We start from the raw sequence: 22,563 nt of genomic DNA, 5'->3' as shown, positions 1-22,563 counted from the left end.
GGAGGGAGAGAAATGAGTCAGGGAATTAAATATTTGCAGGAGCTATCTTTATTAATTCCTCTGTACTTTCTGGCTATGACAGGAGTGTTGTCATCTGCATTCTTGGCAAGCTAATATGTTTACTACATTTTCATACCCAGGGGTTAAAAAAATTCTCAAGTCTTGCTGTTAGAAGACTGACCGCTATATGGTAATCCCTATTCTCTGCCTGCCTTGTTTCAGTCAAAAGTGCTGCAGAAGAATCCTACAAATATTGCTGAAGCCCTTCTGAATTTAATTTACTTCAGTTTAAGCTTGTGAGAAAAAAAAGGAAGATATTTTTACATTGATGAAGCTGTATTGTCCCACAGCATAAAGTTCTTAGCAGTGACTACCAAGCTGTATGCATGAATTTGTAATCTGGGATATTTCTAATGAAGACAAATAGGCTCTGAGTTAATAGACGCAAAGAAGGCAAAGTAGTTAGAAGGCAGACTGCCAGGGGTAATCAAAACGTCTTAGGTCCTTGAAAGATTAGTCAATGGACTCTCAAAATACTGCTTGATTTCTGCAATTTCTTTTATTCTCCTGTTATTCCTGCCTGAAAGCCTCATATTTTCCTATTTGAATATGTCCAGTTTTGTGGACCGTTGAGTAATTTTTGGTGCATTATACGTGGGATAATCTGATGCCAGCTTAGCAAGGCTGTTTTGTCTTGCATTGGCTGGATGCTGCCTTTCTGATGTAACAGCCTGTGGGCTTTGCCCCTTTTGTCACGTGTGTGATGTTCCACAGTTCTGCTGCATGCACAGGTGTTGAAAAGCACGCAATTCAGAATGCAATGTAACTAGGTCCTGGATCTGAGTGACACAGAGCCACAGTTCTGGCTAACGGTTTATTGACAGATACCTTCGCTGTTCAGCATCTGGAAATACACCTGATAGAGGATTAGCTGCAGGAGGAAGGGAAAACATTTTGTTGCGGAGTTCTGGTGTGTAAATTGAGAATATAATACAGGGGAGTATTGGAATTTAAAAGGTTTAGACTTTGTTAATCTGGTTGTAAGTAGTCATAAGCATAAAAGCAAATCACAACTTGCATTTTGAAATTTTCTGGCCATTACTGGTCTGCAGTGGATATCCCTCCAGTGGATGCAAAGTCCAGAGGTAAGATTAGTCTTATTAAATGAGATGACTGAACTACGCTGTTTCTCTGGGCTTCTGTCTTTCTCACTGGACAGTTTATCTCATCTGCTTTTAAGACTTTCTCTGGTCATGCCTGTCTGTCTTCGTGGCTGCATAAGGAGCTGGTTGGCTAGTAGATGGCTAGCATTCACCAGAAACCTTGCTTGTAGGCAGCTAAAATTAGGTGAAATGAATTCAAGCCTTTGGATTCTTATTTGGTTGTCTATGTAGACATGTACATGGGTATAAATATAGGCATGTATGTTACTTGGGATGCACTGAGATACCCGAGACACCACAAGGGGCTGATGGATACAAAGAAGTGTCTCTAGGAAGTCAGTGACCTTCTGGCTTAGCAGCTGGTGACAGGTCCCTGATGGCATCTCACCTTATAATAGACACCCATGTTTAGACAGAGGAATCAGTCACTAAATTAATGAGTTCGCTTCTTAGGTATTTGGTGTACTTGGAATTTTAACAGAAACAGTGGAAGTATGAAGGGTATTTAAAACGGGGAAGGGAGGAAAGCAGGCAGAAGCTAGAAGTTTTATTTAGTGATTCTCTGCTTCCCGGGAAGTGGCCAAACATCGCCTGCTGATGGGAAGTAGAGAATAACATCTTTTGTTTTGCTTTGCTTCCACTGATGAGACTTTTGCTATTGCTTCATTAAACTGCCTTTATCTTGACCCACAAGGGTTTGTTTCCATCTTTTTTTCTCCCCTGCCCTGCTCTGCTGAGGAGGGGAGTGACAGAGCCGCTTGGTGGGCACCTGGCATCCAGCCAAGGTCAACCCACCACAAGTCCATTTTGTTTAGTCTGTTACATTCACCGTATCATCACATTTCTCAGTTCAGAGTCAACGGAAACATTTTTATGTTCAATTCTCACATCCCACATTCCCGCTGGGAAGTACCAAAGTAGCAGCAGCCAGCACTGTGGAACATCAGCAGCACAGACAGCTGAAAATCAGTTCTGAAGAGCAGCACATAGACTGTAACTGGGACTTCATTTCATGATACGTGTTTACGTGTTTTGTTACTAAAGAAACGCTAAAGCATTTTCTACAGGGAAAATGTAATTTTTAAAATTCCAGTCTTTTTCTTCTAAGTCTACTTAGATTATTCATCATGTAAAGTTATATTTTTCACTCAGTTTCTCATTTAGTCTTGAGAAATTAATAAAGCAGTTTCTTTGTTAATTTTCCTGTTAGCTGGGATTTTAATGTATTTATAAACCACCTACTAGATGGTCATTTAATCTAATAGCTATGTGTTAACTAACTATTGCAAATGTGTGCATTTATTGATAACCGTTACCTTTTACAATATTTATTTTGAATTTGAAATTATTGAAGGTTTCAAAATTTCTGAGCAAATTTGCTGAGAGCCATCTAAATAATTTTTTAATAATTCCTTTTCTTCATATATATATCTACACAGTAACGTTTACAATGTCTCATTTGGCATGACTGAAAAAAAAAATTTCAGCTGGACCTGGGTTACTAGTATTACATGGAGAGTTAAGATCTATAGGATATATTAATAACAGAATAATACAGCATCTTTCCTGCAACAACTTTGATCTGTACTCTGATATTTCAGGTGGGCTGCAAGGCTATTTTGGTGTTTTTTCAGTATGGTGTTATGGCAAACTTTTACTGGCTCTTAGTTGAAGGGCTTTACCTCCACATCCTCCTTGTGCTGATATTCTCCCCCAACAGACACTTCACAGTCTACCTGCTGATTGGATGGGGTAAGAACTTCAACATCTTCCAATAATACTCTTTTTTTTTTCTGTCTGTATATATTAGTTAGGTTCAATATTCCATACCAAGGGGGTCATGCCATTTCTGTTGGATGACTCCTCGGACTCACTAGTTCCACGGTTCAGCGCCAGCAGAGGTTACAGCTGCTGTACCATGGGAGGGAGGGGGCACAAAAGTACTGAGGCATAAGTGCTAGTTTGGTCCTTGGCATGGCTCCGACCCGTGCCGATGTGCACATTGCCCAGGGGGTGTTCAAGATATAGGATGGTGCAAGGACTGCCACTGCAAAACGTATAATTCAGGCTGTCCTAATTTGGGAGGAAAAAGAAAGTTTACCTGCACAGCCACAAGCTATGCTATTTGCCTTTTTTAGAAGCCCAATCATATTCTCCATCTGGTTTTAAATACGTGTATTCCTTTCATTTCCAGAAAGTGCAATGATATCTACGCAGAGCACTTTAAAGCTTCCAGTAATTGGTGGTCATAAAACATTTAGGTATTGCTGGGAAATGGGAATAAACCAGTCTGTGGGAATGGTTCTTTATGAAATGATTTACACTTCAGTTTTATATTGCAGCCCTTGGAAGTGCGTTGGGAATGCATAACTTGTATCTATTGCCCTGTAGGTCACTCCGACAGCTTGAAAGAAGCCTAAGGCATGTTCTCTGTATATTAGTCATTGTGGCTGCATTTTTATAAGAAATAAACCCACTATCCCTGCAGTCTTTGTTTGCAATACATTGCTTACATCACATAGCTCATCAGATGGGCCTCTCCATGCACATGTTTACTGTGTGCTGTGTGTTTGGGGAATAAGTGGTTACTAGCAGGCTGAACTTTTTTCTTTTCTTTTCTTTTTTTGTGGTCGTATATTTTTTTGATCATCCTCTAAACCTCTGGGATTTTTCAGGAATTCCTACCATATTCATTATTACGTGGACAGTGACACGGATCATTTTAGAGGACACTGGGTAAGCACATGGGGGAGAGAAATTTTAAAGCCTCTAATGTGCCAATACAATCCTTGCCTTGGCTATGGTGGTGTTCACACAAAGGTAGTTTGCTGTTTTGAAGGGGATGAGCACAGTATTGAAATTTCAGATACGGCAATAAAGGGACAGGTGTTTAGGAGCTCTTCAGCATGCTGCTTATGCTGTTTATTTGAAAAACCTTGAGGGCAGGAGAGAGCAGAGAAAGGTTTTGACTAACGTTACCCCTTGAGACCCACACTTAGAGCTATGTGCTTTGGAGGTCAAAATAATATTTAAAACAGCAGAGGGGATCCTTGGGTTCAGTGCTGCAGTACAGCACAGTAAGATGCTGGGCATTCTAATTTGCTAATTAGCAACTTAAAAGATTGAAATCTAGATAACTTTGGGTATATCTAAATCACATTCCCAGAAGTGAAGCAGTGTGATGTAAACATATTGAAGATGCACGTAGTCAGGTAAAACTATGACTAATTAGAGCTAGGCCTGGCTAGCTTCTCCCTGGGAAGGGGAACTGAGATAAGAACTTTCTTTCTAGGAAGATCAGACTTATGCTGGCCCCAGGGAATGGGAGAGCATTCCTAGCTAGTGGGACAGTTTTCACACTCCTCTCTTTTTTCAACCTGGCTAATATTTTTCAATTTATTCTGTAATTAAATTGAAAAATCATGTCCTACTTAATTTCTAAGTTTTCTTTGCAAGACCTCTAACATGTAAAGCAAAGCCTGACTCCTATTTCCTTTGCCATTGCGATCACAGTTAGAGGAACTCTGAAGGGTATTGCCCATGCTCAAGATTAATCTTTCAGAGCACTTAGATCAGAGTATTTGCACCAAAAGTGCTGAGCCCACAGCAAAACTTAAATTTTCAGTTTTTCAGACTAAGTTTCAGGTTCAGTCTCACATTTTCCTAAACCAGTTCCAGCCATCTGTAACCTAAATACCCCACAAGGAATAATGTCATTTCAATTGTATCTGTCAGCTGCCCAGAGGCTGGTGTTAAGCGCTTATTGGAAAAGTGTCCTTACACAAAGTGAAACTAAGCTTGGTCTCCCTAAAGGCTGACATCCTCCGTGATGTCTAATGGTACAGTCTAGTGTGCCTGATGTTTTAGCTGATTTGAATATGCATGTTAAAACCAGGGAAATAAAATTACAGGCAGAAAAAGATTGAACGCCAAATTCTAGGCTAGCACAGGCATTATTTTACTGTGCTTTGACTTGTGTATAAGAAATACTTCTCCTCCTAGGTCTTGCTTGCCAGATGATATTAATGTCAACATAATTTTCCTTTTTTTTTTTTATAGTTGCTGGGATACGAATGAGCATGGTGGTCCCTGGTGGGTTATACGAATACCAATTTTAATTTCTATTATAGTAAGTAAACTTTGAAGCATGAATTATAGATCAGTACAGCATTCTGCAGTGCATATAGCCATTATTCTTTACTGCTAGTTACAGATAGGCAAGAATTCTGTTTTAATGAAAAGAAATTGCGCTGTAGGAGAAGTGTTAAACAGATGCCAAGGCCATTAAAATTTGTTCCCTTCAAAATTTATCTGCCTCCTATTAAATGAGCAGTTGCTTTTATTTGTATGTTCTTCTTTTGTTAACATCTCTCCTGTTTATGAGCCTGGGGGAAAGAAAAAATCTAATTATACTTTTCAATGAATTGCAGATTTGATTTTGTGTGTAAATAGATAACCCTGTAATTGAGAATCTGATATTACTGCAGCCATAAAAAACTATGGCTGTGTATATCTTTCTTTAATTGGTAGTCTACTGAATTATATATTGAACATGAAGTATTTGCAAAAGAATACCATTTGAGAATGTTTCATGGGGCTTTTCCTATGTGGAGCTCATCAGAATTACTGGAGTAGCATAATAAAATTCCTGCTCACTGTGATGATTGTGTAATTAACTTTGGGCATAATATCCTATGGTTGTATGTCAGTTTCTGAAAACAGTCGTAGTGCAAATTAATACATTTAGATACACTTGCATTATTTTTAACATTTTAGTCAGAAAAATTGGGACATTATTAGATTACACAAGATGTCAAGATTGCACATTACACTTGGGCTTGCCTTTGGGTCTGTGCCTGCTGATAATCATTTTGAGAGAGCTTTCTATCATCTTCATCAGAGTAAATTCTGCAGTGTTTAAAGAGAAAGCAGAGTAGGCATATGTGTGAAATGACATAAGGTAAGGACTCACAGAAAAGATGTTTTATGATATGAAGAAATGGGCATGCAACAGAACTACAGCATCCGTACAGAATATGTGTACCTCAAAGGAGCTGGAGAATGAGGGATGGTCCAGAGTCAAGAAAATATGCTGAAAGATAAAAGCAAAACAAACCACCTGGTGTTTACAGAAAGATGAGTCTATTCTCTGGATGTTCAATTTTAACAGCTATCTGGTAGATGGCTGAACTTCATGTGCCAGAATGCAGTGTTCCTCCAAAGAAGTCCTAGACCTGGAAACAGAAGTTATCCAAGTGCTCATTGGCAGACTTTAATGGCAGCTGGATCTTAGCAAAGACTGGGAAATGAGTTCTGAGTTAAGAAAATGGAGTACTGGTCACTCAGCAAAAATTCAGTATGTCTTAAAAGGTGGACCAGAATCACTATTCGTGGCAGGGGTTTTTTTCTTTTTTTTCCCCCATTCTTTTTTTTCATGGTTCCATTACTGATTTGACACAAAGGGATTGTAAGACATAGGGAAACATTTTGCAAATAATCTTTTTTGGCTTGCTGGGTGCACATGTTTAGGATCTGCTGTCTCCTTCCAGATATGTTTCTTCTCTTAAGCAGCATGTTTTAGGGATGAGAGCAACTAAAGATGGCCAAGTGATTCTGCAATGTGTACTTTGAAACCACTTATTTCTCCAGTTCGATGATTCTTCAGCTGTTTGATCAACTGCATTTTGCATTTGGGAAGTTAAGCTGGAAAGGGAGTTATGAAAGCAGTGATACTCGCACTTTCCTGCTGAATAAGTAACGTATCTTGTTGGAACATTGAACTACAACCTGCACATTCATTGTGGCAGCTAGGATGCTGTGCAAACTTACAGCTGTGCAAAGTAGCGCATGCATTCATAGAGCAAGAGGAGCTAATGAAACACCATGTAAAATTGGTCATTGAAAAACACCACATCCATGAGAACATGATTTTCAACTTGCGTACACATGATAAGCCTCAACATTTCCTATTACCTTCTAGAAAAAAAAAGAGAAGTTGAAGATTCAGATCTGAATAATGAGGTCAGTGCTGCCTGCCATTCAACAATGAAAACAGATCATTGCAAGTTTTTTGGATAGGTGTTGTGAAAGAGTTGTGATGCTTCTCAATAAAAGTATGATGTACTTAGATCGTACTCACTTACACAGTGCCTTGAGTCTGCTTGAGAATGTAGGAAGACTGGAAGACTCTCAGAGAATGGTGGAAAGGGTAACCACCAATAAAAAATGGCTTCAGTAGCAGGAAGGACATCTGTGTAAGTAGTCAATGAGGTGAAGACAGAAAAACTCTGACAGAAGCTGAATTCCAGGAAGATAAAGGAGAAAACACCTAAGCTGACAACCCTCATTGACTGTCTTATGTAACAGTATGAAAGCAAGCCCACAATGCGGCTAATATTGAAAACCTTTAGGAGGAGGAAGCGTGAAGAACCGAAGAGTAGAATAGTTGTTGCTGTGAAGGCGTGGATTCCAGGTGTTCTCTCAGTTTAGTACGGGCATGCTGCATTTAGTGTGTGGTTTTCTAGACTGCACCAAACAAGCCAGCACCAGAAGAGCTGTTGTACACAAGGTGCCAAAAGCCAAGGATGAACGAATAATGGGAGCAAAACTTGGGAACTACTGATTTTTATATTTCAATTTTCTAGATTGATCGGGGTCTGATCGTAACTTTTATTATGCAAGTGCCTTTCTAGAAAATGAAATATGAAATAAAATATTACTACTGTTTTATGTCAGAGGGCTGTCACAAGAATTAGACTGCAAGGACTCAGTTCCTTCAGTGATAATGTCTGCATCAATACCCAAGACAGACAGATACTTGGAAAGGCCCTTTCTATGCTTGATTGGAGTGGACAGATTATCTGTGCAATGATCTTCTCTTCCCCTAATTCAGACAGAAAATAATAAAGTCAAGGTGAGAGGCATGAGAGAGAGGGTCAGTGTGTCGGACTCACATTTTCCTTTGGGTTTCCAGTTGTGAATCCACCTGACAATTTAGGACAATGCTTGATTGTACCAAATTACATGCAGTGTCCCATCCTGCCTGTTCCAAACCTGTCTTCAGCTGAGATTTTGAAAGGAGGGCATTTCTGACAACTTGGGGCTTTCAAGAGCTTTTGCCAGCCTGGCTAATGCAGAGGTGCACTGGACATAACAAACTTAGTGGGGCAGAACACAGACAGTAGGCTTGGCAGCGTAGAGCTGGATGTGTTCTGGCAGGAGGTACATAGCACCCACGGCTGAGTTGATTTGTCCAACTTGATAAGCATTTCTTTGTGCTGCATGTTGAGTGCAGAAGTCAGAAATCACTTTTTGGGTGTTTTTTTTTCTTCTTTGTTTTTTTTTTTTTTGTAGGTGAATTTTATACTTTTCATTAGTATTATAAGAATCCTACTGCAGAAGTTAAGATCTCCAGATGTTGGAGGAAATGACCAGTCACAGTACAAGTGAGTCATATTTTTTGATATTATATACAGAACCAAAATAATCTCTGTAAGATTTCCTCTGCCAAAACCTGCTACCAACAATTTCTGTGATAATATAATTACATTTAATTAGGAATATTTTAGATGTGGTTTAATGAACATCTTATCACTATGCTGAAATAGAGATGAACCTAATTGTTTTGTCAAACACTAAATTCAATAAAAAATAAGCAATTTTATAAAGACCAACAAGCTATTCTCAAATTGGAGTTTAATCCATGAATGAATATGCTGATGCAAAAAATATGGAGAGTAATATCTTTCTTTTAATGTGTAAATATTTCATTTTGACGTAACAAAAATTTCAATATCAAAACACTGTTTCAGCCTCCTTAATAGCATTTGTTTGTTTGTTTGTTTCTAAAATACTTTTTCTTGTGATACTTACATATATTTTAAGAGCTGGAAAGAAGTTATGTGGTTTCCAAAAAGTTAAAAATGAAATGTAATGTTTTATGTTGATTTAAAATAGCATCTATATTTTTCTTGAGGAAAGCAATAGTTTCTGACTTAGCTCAACTTCATTTCTGTTTAGACTTTCTTCTTTTTTGTTTGGTTTGAACGTCAAATCCTAACATCCATCGTTGCCACAGCTTCAGAATCAAGGAACGTTGGGGGGCAATTTAAATACTTTGTTAAAATTGGATTTGTTCTTTATTATATTTCCATATCAGTTATTGTTGTTTATTTAAATACCTGCTGGTTACAGTAATGCAGGATTGAAGAGTCTGTTGTAGTAGGTCTTAGTTTAAAGCCCAGAAATAGGCACTGAGTTTGACACTTTAGGACATTAATACGATATTTCAATGACAAAACTTAACATGAACACTGAAAATTCAAACCCATGCAAATGGACTTTGAAAATGTGCTCCTGGATAACGCCTTTTCTTCATTTAAGAAATACTGAATTTCTGTCCTAAAAGCAGACAAAACATGGTGTGCTGAAGTAAAGCATATCTTTAAAACTAAGAGAGCTAAGACCTGATGTGTTTTGTAAACAACGTGACACATTTGATGCAAAAAGTGAAGAATTCTGATGTGCCGCAGGAAAGGCAACACAACTAGATTGACATAATGCTTTGCTTCATAGAGCTACAAAGGTCCTTTTTTGTGTTTGCTGCGTGAATTAACGAAATGTGGGAGAATCAAGTCAACTGGGATGAAATTACACAGTTGCCGCATTATTATTTAGCACAATGACCAACCTATGGGCAGGAAAATTCCTCAAGTTTACTTCCTGTGACAGGAACTTTTCTTTGATTCCCCATGGTATTTATGTATTTTATGAAAATGAGACATTCCCTTCCTATCAGTCTCATAATTTTCCACAGTTTACTCTAGTGCTTCATAGTATAAAATGTTCATTAACAGCGACCTTGTCCTTCGTTATTCAGCCCTGTGAATTCTTTACTTTTAGCATTTGATTGCCTGATTAAGTTTGGATTGGATAGTCTTTAGCTGATACCCAGGAGAACAGTAGATTAACCTCCTCAAGAAATACTGCATCTACAGAGCAAATTAAAGGTTTGGAAGGCTTGTTTTTCAAAATGCAAATGCATTTTCTAAAATACAGAGAAGAATAAGGCTATTTTGTCTGTCTCTGCACTAAAATGTAACTGCAGTATAAAGTAATATCAGCTAGACAAAAATTATTAAAACAAGAATGGAGTGAAAGTGAGACATGAATCTAAAATGAATACTACTCATACAAGTCACCATTTTTCTTCCCTTCCTCTGTCCCACTTGCTTGTACCTTGTTCCATCCTTTTCGTTGCTCATTTTACTTTTGCAGTGGGTAATGTTAAGTTCAAATAAAATCAGTTTTCCTTTTCACTTGGGAAACGGGGAAATTTGATGCATCGTCATATTCTCCAGTTGTAAATTAATTTCTTCTGCTAAGGAAATCCTATTTGTCCCGCCTACTGGCATCACCTTTAGATGTGAAGGTTTTACTGTTCTTGAGAAATTTCGCTGTCAAAACCGATTATTTCCACATAAACAGATGCAGCCACTGAGACATTATGAGCAAAGGCAGGCCATGAAGACTGACACAGAAAAAAAAATATGCTTGAAATACCTTGACTTTTCTGTTAAAATAGGTAAATTCACAACAGCATCCTTTCATTGTGAAATCAAGTTATATTCATCAAGACAGTGATGAATTATGGGACTCTACATTATAATTTCATAATTTTATCTGATACCAGACATCCATAATAATGCATGACTAACCCTGTATAATACATAAAATTGATGTTATTAGAGTGAAATAAGTGACAGATAAGGGATAATTAGCAATGCATCATTTCAATGGTTTCACAGGCAGTTTGTCAGAGCTGCTGTGCTTAATAATTTGAAGTTCTCCTTCCTTAACTTCAGTAGTGTATTGTGCTAAAATTTATTATGTAATTGACAATATTAAAAACTAGCTAATGGTATGTGCTTAATACCATCACTGTGGTTGTGAGATTTTAGTATTTCAGGGTAAATCTGAAATTGCTCCTGAAAATCTCACTGTTGAGATTATTCTGGATTACATTTTCTAGGTACTGTTTGGATATTGTGTATGTGCAATACACAGACTAACCATACGGTCGCACATTTAAAGGAAATTAACATCAATTAATTTCAAAAGAAAGATTTTGCTTCCCATACAAGAGGATCTACCAGTATGACATTGCAGCAAGGCATTATTCCTTTCCACTCTGAACCCATTACGCCAGGTAAAAAATAACGTGAGAGATCTGAGGGCAGTTTATGACACTTTGTGGGATGCGGTCCTCTGGAATAATGCAGTAAAACCCCACGCCAAAAAACCGTGCCATGAAACCAGGCTGGGAGCTGGCTGTATGTCAAGGACACAGCAGAGGACAGGTCCTACACCCTGCTGCTGTCCAGAGGGCAGCTGAAAAAGGGTCGGCTGGTTTAGAGGGGCTCTGTAGCCTTTTACCAGCTTTTGAAAAGCTGGAAGGTCAGCAAGAGCAAGTATAACATGCAACTGCCCACTTTGAGTTAAGAGGTTACTATGTGGCTAATGTCATAGCAAACCTGACAGGAAAACGATTTGCAATAAACAACGCTTTAGTGAGACTGTTTACCAATCTGAAGTCATACAAGCTTTATGTAAACAACATTGCATCAGGTTCTTATCTTAGAAAAACAAGAGCTCATCATTAAACTCCAGCTTTTTCTCTTTTATTTACCCAGGAGACTCGCAAAATCCACATTGTTGCTTATTCCGTTATTTGGAGTTCACTACACAGTGTTTGCTTTGTTTCCTGACCGCAGTTCCAATAATTATAAAATAATCTTTGAGTTGTGTTTGGGATCTTTTCAGGTAAATTTTAAAGTTTTTATTCAAAAGAAGTTTTATTGACCTAGGTTGGTGCTGCCTACTAACTTACAAATATTGTCTCATTCCAGGGGTTGATTGTTGCAGTCCTGTATTGTTTTTTGAACAGTGAAGTAAGTCTCACCTTTCCTACGGAGGATGTTAAATACTGTTTTTAGTAAATGTATAAGTGGCCCTTTAATTTCACTCTGATACATGAAGCTGTTTCAGAAGATGTTTGCATTCCTATTTATAGAATATATGTTTATGTACAACAGGAGAAATTAGTGTATTTGGGTGAAGAGTTAAGACCTGTTTGAAACCGAGGTGTTAGTAAATGTGTCTTCTGTTATTTAACATGATCTAATTCTAGATCCATTGTAAGTAATGTGGATTGTGCAAGTGTGGTGCAACAAGTCTAGAAATTTATCTAAAACTTGAAACACCATTTAGTAAGTATTTAGGCATAGTCCTCTGACAGAATCCAACCCCCAGAGCAGCAGCAGATTTTCAGAAGTACTCAGCATGTAACAGCTTTCCTAATCTCAACTGAGGGAGATGCAAGGAATTCCTTTTGATATCAGCCACTTTTTAAGTAGAAAATACATTAAACAGCATGCAGCGTCTGACAGGAGGAATCTGTCTGAAGACGACACCTGCTTGCACAGGGAATTGGCAGTCAGGTCTCCTGAGTGCTATTCTGGTCTTTGATATTCATGAGATGCTTGATGCTGGGCTAATCATTTGATTCTCTGCTTTAAATATGTGTGATTAATAGCTAGATACCAAAAGCTAATGTTGCAGCACAAGTGATACAAAACTGATTTTGAAAGTGGCCTTGGGGCATCTCCTTACAGACAGCACAGACACAGTCTTTGCCTCTGTTTTGTAATCTTTGTAAAAACTGATTTGATACTTTAGAGGGGAGGGTTGCCACCCAGAGGGACCTTGACAGGCTTGTGGAGTGGGGACACGCGAACCTCATGAAGTTCAGCAAGACCCAGTGCAAGGTCTCGCATCTGGGTTGGGGCAACCCCCAATGTCAGTTCAAATGGGGGGATGAATGGTTTGAGAGCTGTTCAGCGAGACGGACTTGGGGATGCTGGGGGATGAAAACTTGGACATGAGCCAGCAATGTGCACTCGCAGCTGAGGAAGCCGACTGTATCCTGCATCAAGAGAAGCGTGGCCAACAGATCGAGAGAGGTGACTGTCCTCAGTGCAAGAATGGCGTGGACCTGTTAGAACGAGTCAAAAGGACAACCGCAAAAATTATCGGAAGACTGGAACACCTGTCCTATGAAGAGAGGCTGAGAGAGTTGGAATTGTTCAGCCTGAAGAAGAGAAGTCTTTGGGGAGACCTTATTGCAGACTTTCAGTATAAAAAAAGGGGATTATAAGGAAGATGGAGAAAGACTTTTTAGCAGGGCCTGGGGTAGCAGTTCTAAACAGAAAGGGGGTAGATTTAGATTGCATGTTAAAGAAGGAATTTTTTCTGAGTGTGGTGGAGACCACTGAAACAGGTCGCCCAAGGAAGCTGTGGATGTTCCATCACTCAAAGTGTTTAAGATCAGGTTGTATGGGGCTTTGAGCAACCTGGTCTAGTGAAAGATGTCCCTGCTCATGGCAGGGGAGGTGGTCTGGATGATCTTTATTGTCCCTTCCAACCCAATCCATTCTACGATTCTATTCCTGGAGATCCCCATTTGACAGCCAATAAACATAGAAAAGTTCCTCACGTAAAAGAACATTTTCATCTCGTGCATTTTCTTTTTAACACAGGTGCAAGGGGAGCTGAAAAGAAAATGGCGGAGTTTGTGCTGGAAGCAGACAGCAGGCAGGGATTACAGATTCCACAGCTCTTCGATTTCTCGAAATGGATCAGAAAGTGTTTCCCAGCTTCACCGGAATTCAAGGGCTCACTCATTTATGCAGACAGAGACCACCATGATATAAATCAGCTATGTCCCCCAAAACATGAAAACCTATGGGATGTCATTCATTATGCAGCTTGATGTGATATTTTATAAAGTGTACAGTTTAGTGCTTTGCCTTTCTACATGTTGGTATTTGAGAAATTGGTTTGTGCGGCCAACCAGTTAATACAGACACCTGCCCTGTGGATGCTTTCTGGTTTTTTTAAATGGTATTCATATTAATTCTGATGTTCTCTTGCTGCTTACTAGCCTTAACTATTCAAAACCTCATTTACTATAATGAGTAAATTTACTCTCCAATATATCTAAAAGATGTATGGTATCCTGTTCCATGCAGACTGCTTTGCTACATGTTGAAAATTTAAGATGGGAAGCAAGAAAATTTCTTACACTTTATTTATAATAAGGAGAGATTTCTTTCCTTAAGGGTTAGGAAATTCTTTCCTAATTGTGGAAAATAAAATACAAATAAATAATGTAAGACTATAATTAACGCACTGGGATTTTAGTGTGCTAATCCAGGAGATTATTAACATTATTTATGCAGAGGGAAAAAAGGTAGTACTTGGCCAGTTGTATACATTTCAGAGGTTACATTCTACAGAGTTTGATTCCAATCCTGTTGTTATGTTTAGATGCAGAAAGTAGAGCTACCTTTGTAGTCCATGCAGAAAGGGCTGATAAAGCATCAGCATTTTCCAGTAGTGCTGTTGCAATCAGTTCTTCTCTTCTGTTTAAAATCAGAAATATGTATTTATCTGTTATTAAACAATTTTCTGAAGAGGTGCTTTATTGCTAAAGCAGTCTGGCATAGGATGAACAGCCTTGGATAGCATATTACCCTTTGAAAATATCATTTTAATATAATATTTTCATTGGAATGTGTCTCTAGAAGTACATACTCAGCAGCTAAAACAAGGACTATCACAATAAAGTTACAACTCCCATTTAAGGAACAATGTAAATTCTTTTAGCTTAATTATCCTCTGTATCTCTGAACTGATTTAAAATATAGTCCTGACCATGACTCCAGCAAAACAAATTAGATGAGTCCCTAAAAATTACCATAAAAGGCATAAATGGAAGGAATTCTCAACAACGCCAAGCATCTTATGTAGCCACTTCGCAAAAAAAAAAAAAAAAAAGACATAGAACTGACAGATTCTTATAAATATACACAGAACTTTTGCACTGTTTAAGAGAAATAAACCCACTGATGTTTACTTTCCATGTCACGTTTAACCATGTCCACTCTAAATAGCAAGTGGGAACAATATGTATTTGCATGAGCACTTCTGGTCCATAAAAACAATTGCCCTGATATTTCAGATTGTATGGCACTAGCAGAATCCAAGGTCCGTAACATTACCAGGTAAAGGGAAGAACAGCAGCAAGGGCATGTCTTGGCACGCATATATGTACATTCTGGAAGATATTACAAGTGCTGGAAATATTGTTGGCAACCATCAAAGTATCCATACACCTTTCAGTCTGATTTAACTGTTTATCAGTCAAACACAATTTATTTTAACGGGATTACCCTGGAGTGATACAAAGTTATGTCAGACCAAAGATAGAAAAGGCCCCGTGGTTCACATGAGTACTGCAGAACTGGTAGTAACTGTGAATCTTATGTGACACCAACCTTTACGTAGTAGGTATCATTTGACTTAATAACCGCTTGAGGAATTACTACTTTCCGGTTTGACTTTAAAGAAGCTACTGATCACCTCCAGTCAGCACGTTTTCTGCTGACCCTAGGTGAACCATGAGATTCTGGAGTGAAGTAGGCCGCCTAATGACAGTCCCATGGGGTCTGTAAGATGCGCCTCTAGACACGTATTTAAACTAAATATATTCCCAAAGGCTTCAGACTCAGAAACCACTGCTAAACTTCAGTATTTTTCCTGGATCTCTGAAGAACCTTATCAACAAACTCTTAACTGCAAATATATGAAGACATGTTGGAGCTCTGGGGGCTGCTTCTATACCTAAATTAAACACATCTGTACACTTTAGGCTTGTTTGTCTCAAGTGGCGTTGTGATTACTTAGCTCGCTGAGATGTGACGTGCAGGATGTACTTTTTTCCCAAATTTTCTTGGGTAGAAAGTCACACTTAACAAGCATTCAAGTGTACTCATCTTTATTTTGAAAAGGTGTTTTTTGAGTGAGTTAGCACACAGACAGAATGATGGTTAGAAATAGAGATTTCAAGCAACCATTTCTGTCAGTCTGTGTGGTGCATCACTAATTATACATGTTTTTCATTCGTTGCATCACAGCAAAAACTATCTTTGTCCTTATTAGGTGAGCATGGAGACAATCTGCATTTTAATTTCTGGATTATAAAACAGAAAAGCTTAAAAAAGAAAATACATTTTAAGTTGCAATGATACAGCATAATTTCCTTTAACAGGGCCACAGATGCATTTGGCTTTAATTCTGCTTCTCATGTAGGGACTAATGTCATATGAGATAATGAAGTTGCACCAGTGGGAGAACAAAGGTTATATCACTAAGTTTGTAAAGGACATTGAAGAATGGCACACAAGGAAGAGAGATGCTGTGTTTATTCTTCTTTCTAACCAGCGAAAAGTGCAGTACTTTGTAGTGCCTTATCCCTCTATTAAAAATCATAGAATTGAAATACAATAAATAGATTTCTGGGGGGCAGTTTAACTTCATAATGCTTGGTGCAAGCACTTTTATGTCTGTAAAGGCCTACAGGGCACTGTGCTCACTTGTTTTTACTCCCAGAAAATTCTGATTTCCAAATAATTTTATGCAATATTACAGCATCGACCCCATCATCACCTGTTTGACTTCCGGCTGCCTTGTCACGCACAGATACACGTCATATTAAACATATATAAAAGCTGCAAAGCAGTTTGACACATCTAGTACTCGATCAATGTTTTGCATCTTTACAACACCCAGGAACAAGATAGTTTCTCGTGGCTTTGTCTTTCATTGCATTTTGCACAGGGGGTGTGGTGTTAAATGCTCCTACTCCGTGCTGTGGTGACACTAAGAGTCAAAAAGAAAATGCAAGAAATAATCATTTGGCCTCAGTCATCCCTAAATCTAGTTCTGGCTCATCCTAACAGCGTGAGGGCAGGAGGTCAAGGCAGCAAGACAAGTGTACACTTTACCATCACAGCCTTGTGACATCATGCTCCTCCCTTTTTTTTTTTCCTTTACTGCCTTTTTTCCTTTGGCTGCATCAGAGTCCAAGCTGAGTTGGAAAGTCTTCAGAGCAGGAAACCTTGGGTTTTGTCCCCACTGAAAAGCCAGCACCAACTCATGTAAAGTTACTAAACAAGAATGGTAATACAATTCACTCTCATACTGTGGTTAATTGTTGTACTTTACTTTCCTTGGAGCTGCCAGGGTGGCACCATTCATTCTGAGTGATTTTTGTCAGCATTACCTGGTGCTGATGCCTGAGGGCCTCTCCAGTTGCTAACCATGATCAAAATCTAAATATATAGTGAGTGTTGACTTAAATTTTCCTCTGCAGAGTCAATTTCAGCTAGGTGCTTGATAAACTCGGGTGAAATTCATCTGCCCTGGTTTTGGTATCTGAAAGCTAGATGTCTGTCTCTGAGCTAAAGACTCTTTTTAAGTGCCTTCCATAGTCATCGTAGAGAAATAGGCACTAGTTGAAGATGATTCATCTGATGTTCAGCTGAGCATCTAAGGTAGGTAAGCTGAATCACCTTTTCCTCTACACTTACTATAAAATGAGCACAGGGTGGCTGGCTAGTGCCTAGGTTTCTCACTCTACATCTGAAATTAGGCAAGACTAATCTCTCCAGAAAAGGCCATTCTGCTATCTGGCTAATATTACCCAGACACTCCTTTTTAAGCCAGGTAACTTGGGCTGGCCAAAGCCATCCTCCAGGACATGTGCAGCACGATTCAAAAGTTCAGGCAATGGAGGATCCCTCCATTCATTTGGTAGGGTGTCACTGCGGTTGACTGCCTCCCACAATGAAGCCAATAGCCTTATGTCCCACTTTGATTTGCCTGGCTTCCGTGATAAAGCCAAGAGCCTTATGTTCTGTTTTGATTTGCCTGGCTTCAGCTTTCAGCAGTTGTTTTGGGTTAGGTGTTTGGCTTTTGGTCTGTTGCAGAAGGCTCATACACCAAAACAAAGTGCTACAAAGACTACCAGAAATTATCTTTATGTGAAGTCTCTTGTAAATCACCCTTTAAACCATGTCTTTATTTCCTCTTTGAGAAACTGAATGTCAAATGCTTCAAATTCTGACAGTGAGGTATTTTCTCAAATTTTCTTCCTGATTCTCTTCTGTGCCCCATTCCATTCATAATAGCTTCAGCCAAGAGAAGCAAAGAAATTATTTCAGTATCTCCTCCTTCAGGACTGCAGACACCATTAACCATATTTCTCACACCCACTTGCAGCTCGCCTGTTCATACCTTTGAAATATTTGACTTTACATTTTAACTGAGCAGGAACTGGCTAGTAACATGCAATGAGATTATCACTGGCATGTTTTTTGCCATTTAAACTTTCCAAAAATATGTTGGCTTTGGTTTCTGGGTCAGGTGCATTAGTGTGCTTTGCAAAATAACTTTGGAGAGCACCCTTTTAGCCATTGGAAAGTGCTGGCTTTCTTGAAATGTTAAGGTTTTGAGATGTATTTAAGTACTCCATGCACTCCAGCATGGAGTGCACGAGAGCCCAACAGATTGCACCCAAGTAGCATGGCAATGGGTGCTGCAGGCAGCCGCCGAGGAGCTACCCAGTTTAAGCATACATTGGAATTGTACTGTAGCAGCAATAACTATTTGCTGGCAAAAAAGCTTTACAAAAAGCCTTCTGCAGTCAAGTTGAAGGTAGCCTACCCTACTCTGTAGTATCTACTTCATGTCCTGATTTACCCCAGACAGGCTTCCCTCTGTCTTTAACGTGGTGAAGGGGAAAGCATCAGGCATAGACCCTCAGCAAACCAGAGGATCTGTCTGATATAAGGCATTGCCAAGTGCACATCTCACATGCTATGCATAAGGACTGAATAGCGTCATTTACATTATTTTTGTCTTATTTTTGTGAGTTCGAAAGAACATCCTCTGTTGACTTAATTTGTTCATTTCAGCAAAGCGATTGTGAATAAAGTCCAAATTCACTTTACACAGATTTTTCAGACATCCTAATGAAAAATCAGTCATTAAATATGCCTGGTAAAAAGGAAGTACCAGCAAGTAACCTGCAGAGAAAGCTGCTATGTATATAAGGGTTATTGTCTGAGAAATTACTGTCAGTGCATAGTGATACAGGAAATACTTTGACTAATAGAAGTACCGTCAGGTTACCACGAGTGCCTATCTAAGCTGTGGGCTGTCAGTACTACCCTGGCATAACCAAATAGCAGAAGTTAGTGTGCAGTGCTGTTCTGTTAATGGGAGGGGTGGGGGTGGGGGGAAGTTTTCTAACATGGATGTTACAAGAGTTCATCAAGATAACATTTAAAAGGAGCATTGTGTGATACAGTTTAACCACTCTGTGTTGAACCTGGCTTCTGCCCAATGATAATATTACGTAGTTAAAACTAAGTCGGTAACATTTCCATTGTCAGCTAAACCAGTGACTGAAACGTCCCAAGCCCCTTTATTTCCCAAAGCACTAATAATTTTATGGTGTCCTGCAGCTTTATTTCCCTGGCACATTAGTATGAGTATTGCTTTGAAATTCTCTTTTGTCATCTTTATCGAGAACTTTTTATCTGTCAAGTATGGTAAAAGTTAAGCATTATGTAAATGAATGTGATTATTTTTTACAGAATGTACAGACTATGATGTTGTATAGATTAACATGTGTAAATAGATTTCCTTTTCATACTGTAATTCACTATACTTTTATTCTGGTTTTGCTCTTTTGCTTTGTTCTGTTTTCAGTTTTTAATGTCACATACCTAACAGCCTTCTCTGAGATATGTTATATATAAAGCTGTGAACAAATAAGTGTTTACATCTTTATGCTATTAGAGATAATAGTAGTTAGTAACACCACAATGGACTGAAGAGGAATCAGAGAATTAAAATTTTAAAAGTTTTGCACAGAAATTGTTATGTGTGGGGTTTTTTAAAAAAAAATGTGTAAAATGATGCCATTTTCTTACTGATTCAGTGGATCAGAGCCATGCTGAAGGATGTGGCTAAGTCAGTATTTCAGTTTTTAATTCAACAGCTCTAAGACACACTTGTTAAAGAAAACCATCCCCTTCCTGAGCTACTCCACTGAAGGATACATAGCTGCATGCAACCAAGATGTGCTTGCAGGGGTGTGAGAATGGCACACACATAGAGCAGACCCAGGTGATCCCATATGTTGTGTATGTCAACACCTGAATGGCCAGGCCAGCAACTATTTTTGACTTACTGTGTCTTGCTTAATTTGTCCAGGTACCTGTCAGAAGTGCATTATGATGGAGCTAAAACATGGCTAAAAAGCCATGAGATCTTTTCTGAAGAGGGAACATAATATAACATGTATTTCTTCCCTAAAAAATATGTATCTGTTTATATATCTGTAATGTATACATTTTAGAAAATCAGATGCACTCATAAACCAGACTTTCAAAACTGAAAATGGTCCTCCTGCCTTGGCAGCTCAGGGATCCTCAACAATGTAATTAAAATTAAATTGTATTGCACTAAAAGCAAGAGGCCAAGGCTGCTGCTGCCATGGGAATGGGCACAGAGAGGAGACACACTGGGGTGGCACTGGCAGTGCTGCTGGCGAGGCCATTGAGGGAGGTGAGCATGCATGGAGGAGGTGGTGACACCTGATGAGGCAGCGTGTCTCCCCCAGCAGCAACACCACACAGGGACAAAGCATGCAGCGCTGTTTTGCTGTCTCTTATGGACCAGAAAGTCCATCCCCTTCTGTGTGTTTCCATAAGTATTACAGAAGCTACAATACCCAGAGGGGTCTCCTGACCTTTTGAGGGACCTGAGCTGCCAACCTCTCCCATCTTACACGTGTGCCTCTGTGAGCTGCGTACCAGTCTGAACCCTTGCAATCAATTACATGACTGCAAAGCGCTTCAGTGTCCCTGCCCACATGCACCTCCTCTCTCCCCCATTGCTAACTGGGCAGCCCCACAACCAGATCACCTTGATGTCTGCAGGTGAGCTGCTTTAGGGCAGATAGGCCTGAACCTTCAGGAAAGCCAGGGTGCAGGTGAACCCAGACCCTGGCAGCAGCACCCATTCTCATCAGTGCAGGCAACCATGCAGGCAGGTTTCCATGGCAAGTGAGTCCTGTCAAATGCAAAACATGGATCCTTTAAAACATTTCTGGATAATTTTAATGCTATCGATGCTGACAGACTCCTGTAGCTAGAGGAATGCAGGTCCCCAGAATAAAAGCATTAGGGATGGGAGATTGTAAGGGAGCCCGCACTGAAGAAGCGGCTTCAAGAAGCAAACGCTTCTATAACTTCTGCATCATTGTGCTAGGTGTAGCATAGGCTGCAGGAGTCTCAGCTCTGTACTTGTAACCACTGGCCCACAGGCAGGCTTGACCACAGCAAAGCTGCCGGTTTTCTCTAATTGTACCAAGAAGCCTCCGAGACATTTGAAAAGGTAAATGAGATCAGCGACTGGGATGGCTAGAGTCAGAAAGACTGGCTGCCTTCCCCTCCTCTCTGTCAGAGAGCTGAACCAAAGAACTACAGCAGACAGCAAAAGAAAATGTATTGCAAACTGTGTGCGTGTGTTTATATATGTGTGCACGCAAGTTTGGGTGTGGGCTGTAGAACGAGGCTGCTGTTATAGGACATCTTGTTTTCCCTTGGCAGTGCGTACAGACCAGGAGGACAAACTGGGCTCCCAGTGGGAGGCCTAAGAGCCTGCCATAGGGAAAAGCAGCAGCCTACACCACAAACTGCAGCCTGCTGGATAAAGGCAGGGTCTGTGTGTACCCTCCCCACAACACTGCCTTGTCCGTGGAGTTTGAGGGGGTGACTTCTGCTGTGGAGGCTCCGTGTCAGGATAAAGATTGTTCCAGTTTGCAAGGGGGATTCCTTGGACTGCACGATGCTATTGAGTTAATACAAAGTTCCAAATAATCAGATCCTTTGTGTCCAACTGAATAAAATAAAATGCTTTCTATTAATTAAGTTCTATTATTTATGATTGACTATATTTGAATATCTCATCTTTCCTTAACAACATAGGTTGTGATATATTGTGAACTAGCTGACATGCAATTTAGATTGATCTATTGCTTCAAACCATTAAGTAAATGTATGTTGCATCAAACCATTTGATAAGCATATGTTGCATCAAACTAGTCACAGATTTTTCACATAGGGAAAATAAATATTTTTTTTCTAGTGATATCCTACAGGATATGGTCAGTGCCCTAGGGTATTCAATTAAATATGAGTATCAAATTTGGAAGAAAAAAGAAATCAAAATTAAGAGCTGTGCTTTATGTTGAAGCCCGTCTTTATTTCTGAGCTGGTGCCTTTGTAATTGAGACTGCTTCTCAACACAATCCTGTTAAGCTGTGAAATCCTCTGTTTGGAAAGGCTTTATTTAGCAATAGCCCTCAGCCACTGCTTATCCCTGGTTTCCTGCTTACATTCTTCACCTGCTCTTAATTAATGCCTCA

General features: G+C 39.4%; 1 protein-coding gene across 2 annotated transcripts in view; it reads left to right on the top strand.

Annotated features, from left to right (window-relative positions):
- The window catches only part of VIPR2 (vasoactive intestinal peptide receptor 2), a 59,533-nt gene extending 41,997 nt beyond the window's left edge, over positions 1-17,536 (top strand). For both annotated transcript variants that reach the window (XM_037383766.1, XM_037383765.1), the window contains 7 exons: positions 2,765-2,915; positions 3,839-3,899; positions 5,223-5,292; positions 8,517-8,608; positions 11,855-11,984; positions 12,071-12,112; positions 13,760-17,536. In XM_037383766.1, coding sequence (XP_037239663.1) covers positions 2,765-2,915; positions 3,839-3,899; positions 5,223-5,292; positions 8,517-8,608; positions 11,855-11,984; positions 12,071-12,112; positions 13,760-13,933 — 720 coding nt within the window. In that variant the 3' untranslated portion in view covers positions 13,934-17,536. The remainder of the gene's footprint in view (positions 1-2,764; positions 2,916-3,838; positions 3,900-5,222; positions 5,293-8,516; positions 8,609-11,854; positions 11,985-12,070; positions 12,113-13,759) is intronic.
- Positions 17,537-22,563: the final 5,027 nt, after the last annotated feature.

Source organism: Falco rusticolus, chromosome 4 (genome assembly GCF_015220075.1).
Source record: "Falco rusticolus isolate bFalRus1 chromosome 4, bFalRus1.pri, whole genome shotgun sequence".
Classification (NCBI taxonomy): Eukaryota; Metazoa; Chordata; class Aves; order Falconiformes; family Falconidae; genus Falco; species Falco rusticolus.
The sequence above is the reverse complement of the archived record's forward strand: the minus strand, read 5'-3'. Positions and strand labels throughout refer to the sequence as shown.